Raw genomic sequence first — 13,977 nt, 5'->3', positions numbered from 1 at the left:
GGTCAGTAAAATCCGGAACACAAAAGCCCATGGATATGAAGGCCCCCCATTTGCGAAATCTCTCGCCTCCGCATATGGTATAGAATTTTAAAAAGGGATTGGAATTTCTTGTTTGAATCAAAACTCAAGAGCAAATTTAGGTGTCTGCCTCTCTGCTCTCATCCATCATCGACCAGGTAACAACAAAGAAGCCATATTTCTTTCATTGTCATTGAATTATTAGTTTATTCGAGAAACTAGATTGCTTTCTCAGTTTCCGTGTGATTGGATACTACGTACTACTCTGGAAGAAAATTCTCAAGCTAGCTAGAGCACTGTTTAACTAGGGTTTCTACTTTCCACAGCCTTTGTTTCCGATCAGTAGTTGGTAATTGCGAATTGCAATACAATTGACTGCCACTAGTACCACTAGTACATATTTTTCTTTGTTATCACTTTCTTTTCTAGTATTTTATAAGATTCTGCTATAGCTATGTAGTAGAACAGATACTGTATAAATCCTTTGGTTAAACCTTAATAGTGTGAATGGATGCAACTTTATTTTCTAAGCACTTGCCTTTCCCTGCAACTCAAAGCTATACTAATGTGTGCTAATCTTACTGCTGCTTTTATAGTAAAAATGCATATTAAAAGACAACACAAAAAAAATGCTTGTTTTTTGCTCTAATGGTGAATGATTCCCTTTTTCTTGTAGGAGGGCTTCCAAAGCCCAAAAAAAAATTTTTTCCCCGTTTTTGGAGGCCATTTGCATTATCATCCTCCAACACCCTTATGGATCGACCACCTCACAATTATGCAGCTGCTTCTGCCATGGCCTATGCCCAACAGCAGCGACAAGCACCCAATATTCAACAGCAACAGCAGTTTGGATTTCATCCCCAACATCAACAGTTCCCTGCAGCAGTGCATGGTCCTCCTTTCCTACCCCCACATCCTTCTCAATTCCCTTACCATCCCCACATGCAGCAGCAACCACAACTCCACCCTCATCCCCCTCCCCACCCTCAACTTCTTCATCTTCAGCAGCAACAGCAACCGCCACCTGCTTTCCCTTCACATTTGCCTCCTCATCTTGTGTCCTCGCCTTTCCATGGCCTCTATGATTGTCCTCCACCCCATGCTGCTCCCCCATCGGACCCTGAGCTCCAGAAGCGTATTGACAAGCTTGTTGAGTATGCAACCAAGAATGGCCCCGAATTTGAAGCCATGATCTGTGAAAGGCAGCAAGATAATCCTGATTACAGTTTCCTCTTTGGTGGAGAGGGAAATGGTTACTACAGGTACAAACTTTGGTTATCTACCCGTCCTCCAGGTGGCCCGTATCCTTCCTTTCCACCCTCTTCTATTCCTATGATGCATCCTCCCCCAAATCCCGTCATGCACCCTTCTTCTCTGAGTGCACCTCCAATGAGTGTCGTTGCTGCTGCTGCTGTTGGGGCTATGGGCACTCCACAACTGCACCAACCTACATTTCCATCATTTTTTGATCAGCAGCACCACCATCAGCATCCTCAGCCTTTTGCTGCTCATGGCCAAGCAGAGTATGATCAGTCCTTCAAAGGCCTGTCTGGTCCACTTCCCTCTGACGTTGCAATGGAGCTTACTAACATGCTTAACAATCTAAATGGTACCAAAGAGTCAATCAAAAGTGCCAAGATATGGTTCATGCAGAGGTCTCCATTTGCTCCAGCTCTGGCTGAGGCACTTAGAGATAGGGTATTTGCTTTGGATGAATCGGAGAGGCAATTGCACGTGATTTATCTTGCCAATGACATTCTTTTCGACAGGTACTTTTCTATTGGTGCATGGTTTCTGATGTTTAGTTTGTAGATGGCTCTTTAGGCTTATTCTTTAATGGCTTCTTGTTTAGTTGTTGGCAAATTATCTATGCATCATGAAACATTTCTTTTCTTTCTCTTTGTACATGATCCCTTGATACCATATTTCTCTTTCTTCTTCCTCTTGTTGTGATTGCCTTAAAAGCTGTTTGTTCTTTTTTCTATACCTTTCTAATATGACCCATATTTGTGTGATGTAATTAATTCAGAAATTATAATTGAACGGTGATATTCTAGAATTAAGGCTTTAGGTCTAGATCCCTTCTCTATATGCTAAAACTTTATTATCTGCTGTCATGGTTTGACCTCTCAGACATGGGGCTCACATCTTCCCATCTTGATTAGCAATTAGCCTTTTCAGTGATTTGCATACATGGGATTGTTAGCTTAGATCAGATGCTGGTGAGCCTGTGAATGATTCGAATTGGATTAATTCGTTGTTCAAGAGTCGATGTTAAATTACTGTAATTAATATTCATGTGATGTAATTAATTCAGAAATTATAGTTGAACTGTTATATTCTAGAATTAAGGCTCTAGGTTCCTTCTCTGTATGCTAAAACTTGATTATCTGATATCGCAGTTCCACCTCTCAGACATAGGGCACATGTCTTCCTATCTTGATTACGAGTTAGTCTTACTGGTTATTTACGTGCATGGGATTGTTATCTCATATCAGATGCTGGTGAACCTGTGAATGATTCAAATCGTATTAATTCAATTTTTCCAGAGTCAATGTTAAGTTATTGTATCACTGATGCACAAGAATAACTTAAAACCAAGTAATTTTCATTCGCCAGTCCCTGGAAACAATCTTAAGTATTGGCTTTTTTTTCTGGTTTGTGCAAGTTATCAATTGTTTTCAGACATTATTAATCATCCATCATTTTAATTTTTAATTTCTTGTAATTTTAATTATCCAGTTATGTTTATTGATTTAGTGAATAGGTTTTGAATCATGCATAATCCTCTATCAATTATGTAACTAATGAGTAAAGATACATAACCTTAAACCTATGTGATATCTGAAACATGCATCTAATACTGTCTGGTAAATTTGTTGGCTTACATGATATTCTAGGTTCACATACTAATACAACTTATCATAAGAAATCAACTTACATCAGCCTCCTTCTTTATAAAATAGGCTTACCTTACTTCTTCTATTTATATCTGTCAATCACTTTGGGACCCAGATTTCTTTCCAAAAGCCTTATGTTCTTCCTAGTGTGATTGCGCTTCTTCTTGTTTGTCTGGATGCTGAGGCTGTGTTGTTGCTTCAGATCCTTCTTGACATTTCTTTTCGATATTTGCAGTTTGCAGAGAAGGGTTGACCCTCATGACCTCGATAATGAAGCCCTTGCATTTAAACCTGTAATAGGTTCCATGCTTGCAAGAATCTACCACTATCCTCAAAACAAGGAGGAAAACCAGTCACGGTTACAAAAAATTTTGCAGTTTTGGGCATCCAAGGAAGTTTATGATCAAGATGCTATATATGCACTTGAGAGTGAGATGATGAGTGGACCACCAACTATTTCTTTTCCTGGGCCTCCAAAAGAATTATCTGCTGCTTCAGTGGAGCCCTCAACACCTGCAGGTAGCTTCTTCTCCCCCTTTCTATTATTTAAATAAAGGACCTGGGCTTTTCATAAAATGTGTCATTTCGTGTATTTCTAATTTCCCTTTCTCTTTGTTCTTTCATATAATTTTACCATGTAGGAATATTACAGCAGACAGCAAACAATAATGTCTCCCTATGGCAGCCTGACAAACAAAGTTCTATTCCAAGTGTACTGGACCAAGAGTTTCCTGATAAACAAGGGACCCCTGCCTTGCTACCATCTCTGGCAAACAAGCAATTTGTTCCAAATTCAGGCCCTACTGGGGCTTGTCCAGGGTCTATGCCCTTAAATTCTAATCTTCAGCCACCAAGCCAACAACAAGCAAATATTGGTGAAAAGTTGCCCCCATATCCACTTTTCCCACCTGGTCTTATTCCTGGAATGGTTAGAAAAATGCAAATTGGTAGTGGGGTGCCTTATTCTCCCCTGAGTCCTTTGGATATCCCAACTGTTATACCTCCATCCAATGTATCACCATCAGAAATTCTTGAGAGAGTATCAAAGTTTTTTAAAGAAATTGGGGAGGTCAACCCTTCTGAAGGATCCTTGAAATCCGATTCAAGAGATGAAGACAATGAATATGGTATTGAAGCTCCTATTCGTAAGGGTGGAGCTTGCATCCCTCCACCCCCTAATCTGCAGGTAGACCCAGATACAGGAACTTATGCTGATGGAAGTGCAGAACGCAAACCAGGATCCAGTGGCGCAGGAAGATTAGGACTTGGAGCAACAGCTAATACCAATGAAGCAAGTCAATATGATGATGTTTATACATCTTACAGAAAACAGAGAAGCACCTCGTACCATTCATCCATGAGTGCACGAGCTGCTACAAGGTAAAGCCTGTCAAATATGTCTAGATATCTTTCAGGGTGGAAAACAAGGAGTACCTTCGGTAGCTCGTTTTTTCTGCTATTATTTATTAAAATTATCATTCCTTTCTGCAGCTAAGCATGTAGAAACATACAAGTTGACTAGTTATGCTAGATAAAAAGACCATGCGGGGGGGTTTAATTAATTTTCACGCTGACATATAAGTAGGAATTTTGGGCTTGAAAGACAGGAGCTTTCTTCTGCATATGCTGAACATTTTGTAGAAACAGGAACAAAGTAGTTATATGCTTCAGCAATTGAATAAGGTTGGATCAGCTGGAAAGGGATCAAGCAGTACTGCCACGAGCAGCAAAGGCTATAATCAATTATCCTCTTGGGCCAATACTAGAGTTACAGTTACACCTTTGAGTGTTGAAACTTGAAAATGCTATGCCCATGGAAGGCACAAGCAATGGTGTTGTTATAGAGCAGGTTATGGATGGTATCAGAATAACAATAAGGTTGTCGTTGTAGAGACCACTGAAGTAAATTTCCCTTGGTCGAAACAGGCCCATTAGATGACGGAATTGATCCAGTTTGCGTGGTTTTCTTGTACTTCATTGACGAATCTCTTCTGGGGACTGAATCAGGCTAACTAGGCATTCGGCCCTGCTTACTCTAAATATGTAGCCCAACATGCGATAATTTCCAGCAGCACAGGCAGTCTGGCACTCTAGCACTAGCAATGGTACTTATTTCGTCTATCGGAGGTCTCAAAGCCCATCTCATACGCGGGGAGAATGATGTGAACATATATTCGAGTTATAGGGAAACAGAGTCAAAAACTAAGAACAGGAAACAGCAGCACCAACAGAATCAAGCACACTAGTTTCACCCTCCAAATATCAAAATGCTTTGAACATAATAATTTTTCTCTCTTTAAGTCTCGGTTAATTTTCAACATTGGCTACCCCTATTAATTTTAGTTTGTGTGCTTGTTTTCAAAGTCTTTGACTTTTGAAGTTTTAGATGGCCCAAGTCCCCATAAAAACCCATGCATGCAAATCCACTTTCGCTCGCCATTCGCCGAGCACTTCTTCCCTTCTTGTTTAACTAGGTCAGTAGCAAAGCCAAGGCTGCAGCACGGTGTAACATATATATATATATATAGTATAACTCATGGTGATGGACGCCTCTTTCCTCTCCCTCCTTATGCAATCCTCTTCATTGCTGGTCTTTCATTTGTGTACCTCATTCATAGACGCATAACCCCTGTGGCCTCTAAAAACCTGCCACCAGGCACCACCGGTTTGCCTTTCCTTGGCGAAAGCATCCAGTTTCTTAGAGCTGGCCAAAAGGGTCACCCTGAAAAGTTCGTACACAATAGAATGGCCAAATTCTCATCCAAAGTTTTCAAAACTTCATTGCTTGGAGAAACAGCGGCCGTCTTTTGCGGTTCAACAGGAAACAAGTTTCTGTTCTCCAACGAGAACAAGCTTGTTACCGCACGGTGGCCTAACTCCGTTAACAAAATTTTCCCTTCCTCTCTTCAAACTTCTTCAAAACAAGAATCAATAAAAATGCGAAAGCTCCTCCCCAATTTTCTCAAACCAGAAGCACTTCAAAGATATGTAAGTGTCATGGATATGATTGCACAAAGGCACTTGGCATCCAGTTGGGATAACGAGCAAGAGGTGACAGAGTTCCCTCTGGCTAAAAGGTTTACATTCTGGTTGGCATGTCGACTTTTTTTGAGCACTGAAGACCCTCAACACGTTGCAAAATTTTCTGAACCTTTCAATGCTTTGGCTTCTGGAATAATATCTATTCCAATTGATTTCCCAGGGACACCCTTTAACCGTGCTATCAAAGCATCCAATTTGATTCGAAAGGAGTTGAGAGAAATTATCAGGCGAAGAAAGGTGGACCTAGCAGAGAATAAGGCCTCACCAACACAAGATATACTGTCCCACATGCTCTTGACAACAGATGAGAATGGACAATACATGAATGAGATGGAGATAGCCGATAAAATTCTGGGTTTGCTTATTGGGGGCATGACACGGCTAGTACCGCCATAACTTTTGTTGTCAAGTACCTTGCGGAGCTGCCACAAGTTTATAGTGAGGTTTTGAAAGGTAAATTTCCAATAAAAACCACCTCTTGCTTTCTAGTTTCTATGCCAAAATATTCACTTAAAAGAATGTTAGATGTTAAAGTATAGATATCAATTCAGTCGGAGAATGAAATACTTAATTCACCTTCACAGAGCAAATGGAGATAGCAAAATCCAAGGAACCAGGTGAGCTGTTGAACTGGGATGACATACAAAAGATGAGATACTCGTGGAACGTAGCATGTGAAGTGATGAGGCTGGCACCACCCCTGCAAGGGGCCTTTCGAGAGGCCATGACTGACTTCAACTATGCTGGATTCTCTATTCCAAAAGGGTGGAAGGTAACAAACAAATTTACCTGATTTAAACACAACTCCTATATAGCGATGACTTCTGTTGTAATTATTCTAAGCTAAGCACCTTTTGCAGCTATATTGGAGTGTGAACTCGACCCACAGGAATCCTGAATGCTTCCCCAGCCAGAAAAATTTGATCCAGGGAGATTTGAAGGGAGCGGACCAGCCCCTTACACATTTGTACCATTTGGAGGAGGACCAAGGATGTGTCCGGAGAAAGAACATGCGCGATTGGAAATACTCGTTTTCATGCACAATCTGGTAAGAAGATTCAAATGGGGGAAGCTAGTTCCTAAGGAGAAGATCATAGTAGACCCAATGCCCATGCCTGAAAAGGGCCTTCCTGTTCGTCTCCTTCCGCACAAGGTTTTTAATTAAGCAAGAATATTGACAACACAAGTAATTATACCTTCCAACAAACTCAGATCCTAAAGTTATCCCACTATTTCTGCAGCCTCGTATGTTTGTCGAATAAGGTCTTCATTACATGAGAAAGGATCCCATTTACCCCTCCCAACTTCAAAGGCATTCTTGCTCCGGTAGAATTTCCACATGCATTACAACTCGTTTCAAGCAATAATAAATTTGGGCAAGGAGTGACTATCGTGGCCCACTGATATGAGCCCAGGTTTCTCAATTAGGAGTTTGGCGATGAATGATTTTCTAAATCCATAGCGGAAACAAGCATTTATGGTGAATTAATGAATCCATGTGATTGACTAAAAGCAAAGTGGGAGGGGAAAACTACTGTAGCCATCGCCTCTAAAAGCTTTAGTGTCTTAACATTTTTCAAAGATAAAAGCATTAAAGAAGAATCCCTTGCGTCTCTATCCAAAATAACACTTACAAGCATCAAACTAGAAGAAAATCTTTATGGAACATAAGCTGCAGCACTGCTCTAGAACATCATCACGAAGTTGTACGAATGTTATCCAGACCGGACCAGACCACAGAAGAGCATCACAACACGCTCTCCAAAACCACCCGGTGGAGGCGCACCACATCCGTACAAGAGTAAAAAAAATATTAAGTGCATTAACAAATCTAAGCATAAACAAAATTCACTCTTGTAAACACCAAGAAAAGCTTCAGCAAAACAGTAGATGCCATTTGCAAAAACGTTGATAAACAAATATTGCGAGCAGCACTCCATTCTTCTCTACACCATCTTATCTGCATCCCAAACTTTAAGTTAAGGCCTAAAAGGAAGAATTGGTCGATATTCACAATTGAAATTTACTCAGGTGACAATTCCAAAAGATACTAGAAGGAAAGCAAGGTATTAGATACTGGTGCTTATAAACTGCCCGAAAGAAGCAAGTCAATATAGTATTGACATCAATTCCACATGCCCGTTAACGTTCTGCCAAGAACTCTGCTTTACGGATACGCTGGCCTCCTGAAATTATCTCCTCGCCTAAAGGATAAGGAACGTTTCCACAAGTTTCAATCAATTGAATCACACAAATGCTAAAAGGCCCAAGTAAAAGAAATTTTGCTTTCATTAAGAAAATTATTATAATTAAACATTACTATAAGCATCAATGGGAAGAATAGTAAGCTTAAAATCACACCAGCAGTGCAAACACAAAGATAGCAACAAATGTAAGCCCAGAAAGCAAAGAAAAGAACATGAATGCCATTATGTGATTTCAGGGGATAAAAATGACGAAGAAGAAAGCAAACAGTAGATCCGTATTCAACATGAGCATGATAATTCTTTTTAAAGCTATTTATAAAGTGATTATTTCAATCCACTGAACCTCTTGTTTTTCATTCGTAAATTTACATCTCAATCTTTTAATATTACATATTAGTTGAAATAACTATTAAACGGCCTATTTCTTATGTTTATACTCAAAATAATCTAACAGAATTATTTATTAAACACTTCTAATTAATTGCAAGGCCATCACTTATGAAATTCAAACTCTCAATTTTTACTTGAAAGTATGTCATTTTGAATGCAGCAACATTTGTATGCATCAAGCCAAACGAGTTATTATAAATTCTCCTTATACAATTGATTTATAGTAAAGAACCAAATATATCTCATCTAAGAATTTTTAGATGTGTAGTATATGTTCCAATTATTTCACCACAATACACAAAGATGTATCCTCAAAGGAAGTTAAGAATATATGTTGGATACGAACTTTCATTTGTAATTAAATATTTAAGATTATTAATAGAAAATTTATTCATGGCAAAGTTTATCGATTGCCATTTTGATGAAATAGTTATTCCAACATTATGGGGAGAAAATAAACAGCTGAAAAAAGATATCTCTTATAATAAATTATCACTATCTAGTTTTAATCCTCGTACAAATCAATATAAAGTTAAAGTTCAAAAGATAATTTTTTTACAAAATATAGTAAAATAGTTGCCAGACGTATTTAATGACTTAAAGAGAATAATTAAATCTTATATACTAACTTCAAATGCTCTTATTAACATTGATATTCCTATAGGACAAGGAACACTAGAAGCGTGGAAACCAAACAGTTGTAGAGATAAAATCCTTTAAAAATAAAAAAAGTAAATATTCAAGATGGTTAAAAAATGAAAGTAGAAACTCTAGAAGAAACCTCTAGCATAATTGATAAACATTCCAGAAAAAATTTAAGTACTTGAAATTAGTGAAAATAAAAAGATCTCAACAAATTATATCATACTGGGAAAAGATGGAATTGGTAAATAAACGTCGATGATATTTTGTATATAATATAAAGTTCAATATTATGAAAGAAAAGGAGAATCTTAACCTTACATTTATTGAAGAATGTAAACATAAAAGTAATTGGCCAATGTGGAAAGACGCAATTAAGAAAGAATTGAATTTATTTGCAAAACATAAAATTCTTGGACCTGTAGTCGTACATCAAATAGTGTTAAGCCAATGAAATATAAATGGGTATTTGTGTAAATATGAAATAAGAAAATGGAGATTATGAAATATAAAGCACAACTTGTCGCACAAGATTTTATCTAAAGATATAGTATTAAATATGCAGTGATATATTCTTTATGGTAAATGTAATTTGACAATATATGAAAAGATTGAAATGCGTCTAATGAATGTAACTACAACCTATTTATATGTCTTACTTAATAACATATCTTTATAATCTCTGAAAGATTTAAATTACCTAAAGTATATAATTTAAATTCTTGATAAATTTATTCGATCAAATTAAATAAATCTTTATATAAATTAAAACAATCTAAGCACATATGGTATAATCGCTTTAGTGAATATTTGTTGAAAAAAACTTATAGAAATAATTTTATATGCCTATTTATTTTATAAGATGTAGATATGAATTAAATATAATTGCTATTTATGTTGATGGCTTAAATATTATTAAAGTTCTTAAAGAATTATCAAAAACCGTGAATTACTCAAAGAGAGAATTTAAGATAAAAGACCTTGAAAAAGATAAAATCTAGTTAGGATTTTCAAGTTGAACTCTTAACAAATGAAATTTTTATCCATCAATCAAATTATATCGCAAAATGTTATAACAATTTGATATGGCAAAAGCATATTTATTGAGTTTACCAATGGTTATACGGTCTTGAAATGTGAAAAAAGAGCATTTCTGACCTCATGAGGATAATAAAAAACTTTTTAGCTTTTTAGTCCTGAAATATCGTATCTTAAAGTATTAATGTATCTTGCTAACAATATATGAGTTAATATATCAATTGTTGTGAATTTATCAATAAGATAGTTCTTATCCAACTCAAAGATATTTAAATGAAATTAAATATATATTTCAATATCTACGAGAAACAATAGATATAAACTTATATTATTCAAATGTATCAAAATAAAATTTAATTAGTTATGTAAATACAAGATATCTATTTGATCCATACAAAACTTAATCCTAAACAAATTTCTTATTCATAAGTGGAAGTATGACTATTTCATAGTTTTTTGTAAAACAAACTACGGTTGTTACTTTTTCTAACCATGTAAAAATTTTAACAACTCATGAGATAAGTCATGAATGTGGTTGATTAAGAACTACAACTTAACATATTCAAAAAACATGTGACTTGTCAACCAAGAAAAAAATTCCAACAACGTTATATAAGAATAATACCGCTTGCATAACATAGTTAAAGGAAAAATAGATAAGACAACACATAGTTCACCAAAATTCTTCTTCACTAGTGATCTCTAAGAAAATAATGAAATTAGTATTCAACAAATTTAATCAAATGACAATCTAATAAATTTATTCACTAAAACCCTTTTTACTGCAACATTTGAAAAACTGATAAAAAAGATTAAAATGCAACATTTTACATATATCTACAATACAGTCACCAAAAAAAGTAAAATACTCACTACTCTTTTCCTTCATCAAGGCTTTTCTCATTGAGTTTTTCTTGATAATGTTTTTTATAAGACAGTATTTTCAAAATATATTCTTGAAAAAATTATATACTCTTTTTCTTTCACTCAATTTTTTTTCCATAAGATTTTTTTCCTTTTAATGTTTTAAGAAGCATATTTTTAATACAATGAACATTCAAGGAAGCATGTTATGAACAAATATGTTAATATCTATTATTTTATGACCTAAAAAATACAAACCATGTCAAACAATCCAATAAGCAAGATACAAAAAATATAATATGATTTAAACTCTTGAATAAAATTAAATTAAGATTATGATTCAAAAAATTATTAACCTATAAATAAGTCTCTCATTTTATTTGTAAATACATATTTAAATAAAATTTTCTTACTTCAAATATTTTTATTTATATTTTTCTTATAATTGTTCTTTTAAGATTTATTTCATAACAAATTTAAGTTTGTGACAAACTTCTGTCGAGCAATTCAAAAGTAAACCATACGACAAACACATGCATCATTTCATGAATGAGCATATTAACTCATCAAACACTATATACGTACACTATGCTCAAAGAGACTCAATCACATAACAAGGTTATGAATAAAGCAAGCAAGGACTAGCCCTGTTACAAACCTGGCCCCCTCTGATATGTACTCAACAACAAAACAAGGGTGAATTAATCAATCCATGTGTTACCCAGCACGACTAAAATATAATTATGTGAACATGGTCAAAAGTAAAGTGGGAGGGAAAAACTACTGTTTTACCATGTCATATATTTTTCAAAGATAAAAGCATAATAAGAACCCTCTGTTTCTCTATCCAAAATAACACTTATAAGCACCAAACTTCAAGAAAATCTTTCTGGAGGATGGGCTGAAGCACTACTCTAGAATGTCATCAGGGGGCGATTCTTTGAGGGTCACGAGGGAAAAGCGAAGTTTTGCGAATGTTACCCAGACCACAAAAAAGCATCACAACGCGCTCCAGTCCAACTCCAAACCCCCCATGTGGAGGCGCACCATATCTATATAAGAGTAAAGCAAATGAGCACATTAAAAACTCTAAGCAATTCAATACTGTAAACACCAAGAAAAGCTTTAGCAAAATAGTAGATGCCATTTACACAAACATTGATAAACAAATATTATGATCAGCACTCTATTCTAATCTACACTAACTTATCTGCATCCCAAACTGTAAGTTAAGGTATAAAAGAAAAAATTGGTGATATTCACAATTAAAATTTACTCAAGTGACAATTCCAAAAGATATCATAAAGAAAGCAAGGTAATAGATAATGGTGCTTAAAAGTACCTAAAAGAATCAATATAGGTTGATATTGTATTGACATCAATTCCACATGCCTGCGCACGTTCTGCCAAGAACTCGGGTACATGTATACGCTGGGCTCCTGAAATTATCTCCTCACCTAAAGTATAACGAACAGTTCCACAAGTTTCAATCAATTGAATAACACAAATGAAAAGGGCTCAACTAAAGAAATTTTCCTTTCATTAATAAAATTATTATAATTAAACATTACTATAGGCATCAATGGGGAGAATCATAAGCTTAAAATCACACCAACAGGGCAAACACAAATATAGCAACAAATGTAAGCCAAGAAAGAAAAGAAAATGACATGAATGCAATTATGTCATTTCAAGGGAAAAAAAAAAACATTAAATGCGTCTTCATCATGAGCATGATAATTCTTTTTACAGCTATTCAAAAAGTGATTATTTCAATCCACTAAACCTCTTGTTTCTCGAATACCACCATGAATGCATTATATCATGTCAAGGGATAAAAGCAAAGAACAAGCATTAAATGCACATTCAACATGAGACTGATAATTCTTTCTAAAGCTATTTAAAAAGTAATTGTAGAGATTTATTCTGGTATGGAGAGAAGACTAGTCGCAATGAGTGAATCGGAATGTTTTAGAGGCAAGAGAGAGGAAAACTTGACCAGTCCTTAAAGCATAAGTGATTTAATGGTAGGTGCTGAGAAATAAGAATAGGTGGAAGAAGCAATGAATTACGACGAATGGAAAGAGCTAAATTAAAAAAATGTTCAGAGGAACCTCGACAGAGCTTTTAAGATAATCTCTAATGGGTTTTTAATAATTTCTCCTCTTCCAATGTTCAAGGCTCTCATACTTATACGGAACAGAAACACTTTCTTTTCTTAAGAGTAGTTAGGAGAACACGTTCAATCATAGAGAACACATTCAATAATGGAGAACGTGCTTGTCATAAAAAAGCACGTTAAAGAACAACTTATTGGATATGAAACTCAATCATAGGACAATGTACTTATTATGGAAGAATACATTGGAGAATGGCTCATGAGATATTAAGAGAATGATCATGTAGTTGGGCAATGGACATTAATTTTAAATAGTGAAGTAATGACACTTGATGGTGCACCGCGTATACTTTTAAAGAAAAAAGAAAGAAAAGGTAAATCACATGTATTTCAAGAAAAGATTAAGAAAAAGTCCTCTTAGCTATCTCCATATTTGAATAATCAAACCAAGCTTTATAGAATATCCCAAAAGCGAAAGTAACTCATGAATCCTATCACTCGTTTTGAGTTACTTTCACTTCTGCAGATAAATATTGATTCCATACTTGTACTTATGCGCATCCGTGCTTGGAACGCTATTTGGCACTTCTACGCTTCAAACACCCCTAAGCACTTTCATGCTTGGAATGCCCCTAAACGCTTTCGTACTTGAAACTCCCCTGGACGTTTTCGACTTTGGAACTCCCCTGAGCATTTTTACACTTGGAACGCCCCAAGGCGCTTCCACGCTTGGAAAGACCTTGAACGCTTATGCACT

The 13,977-nt window shown here is 35.8% G+C and overlaps 2 protein-coding genes and 1 pseudogene across 4 annotated transcripts in view; 2 read left to right on the top strand and 1 right to left on the bottom strand.

Moving 5' to 3' along the window:
- The first annotated feature begins 54 nt into the window (after positions 1 to 54).
- LOC110411042 (SWAP (Suppressor-of-White-APricot)/surp RNA-binding domain-containing protein) lies at positions 55 to 4,611 on the top strand. 3 transcript variants are annotated; one of them, XM_021421043.2, is made up of 5 exons: positions 55 to 176; positions 695 to 1,787; positions 3,154 to 3,437; positions 3,560 to 4,298; positions 4,566 to 4,611. In XM_021421043.2, exons 2-5 carry the CDS (start codon positions 772 to 774, stop codon positions 4,594 to 4,596), a joined length of 2,070 nt encoding a protein of 689 aa, XP_021276718.1. In that variant the 5' UTR covers positions 55 to 176; positions 695 to 771; the 3' UTR covers positions 4,597 to 4,611. The 3 variants fall into 3 exon arrangements, with proteins under 3 accessions (XP_021276718.1, XP_021276720.1, XP_021276719.1); XM_021421045.2 differs by lacking the exon at positions 4,566 to 4,611 and adding an exon at positions 4,410 to 4,480; XM_021421044.1 differs by lacking the exon at positions 4,566 to 4,611 and having other exon boundaries at positions 56 to 176; positions 3,560 to 4,480.
- A 722-nt stretch (positions 4,612 to 5,333) lies between these two features.
- Positions 5,334 to 7,125, top strand: LOC110410785 (beta-amyrin 28-monooxygenase pseudogene; annotated as a pseudogene).
- Positions 7,126 to 11,743: 4,618 nt separating this feature from the next.
- Positions 11,744 to 13,977, bottom strand: part of LOC110411643 (Class II aminoacyl-tRNA and biotin synthetases superfamily protein) — a 10,145-nt gene continuing 7,911 nt past the window's right edge. The window contains exons 9-10 of the mRNA XM_021421892.2: positions 12,444 to 12,558; positions 11,744 to 12,153 (exon numbers count right to left, since the gene is read on the bottom strand). Of these exons, the coding sequence (XP_021277567.1) occupies positions 12,027 to 12,153; positions 12,444 to 12,558 (242 nt within the window). The 3' untranslated portion in view covers positions 11,744 to 12,026. The remainder of the gene's footprint in view (positions 12,154 to 12,443; positions 12,559 to 13,977) is intronic.

Source organism: Theobroma umbraticum, unplaced genomic scaffold (assembly GCF_002168275.2).
Source record: "Theobroma umbraticum cultivar Fairchild unplaced genomic scaffold, ASM216827v3 scaffold_56.0, whole genome shotgun sequence".
Lineage (NCBI taxonomy): Eukaryota > Viridiplantae > Streptophyta > Magnoliopsida > Malvales > Malvaceae > Theobroma > Theobroma umbraticum.
Note: the sequence above shows the minus strand (reverse complement) of the source record. Positions and strands in the feature narration are given on the sequence as shown.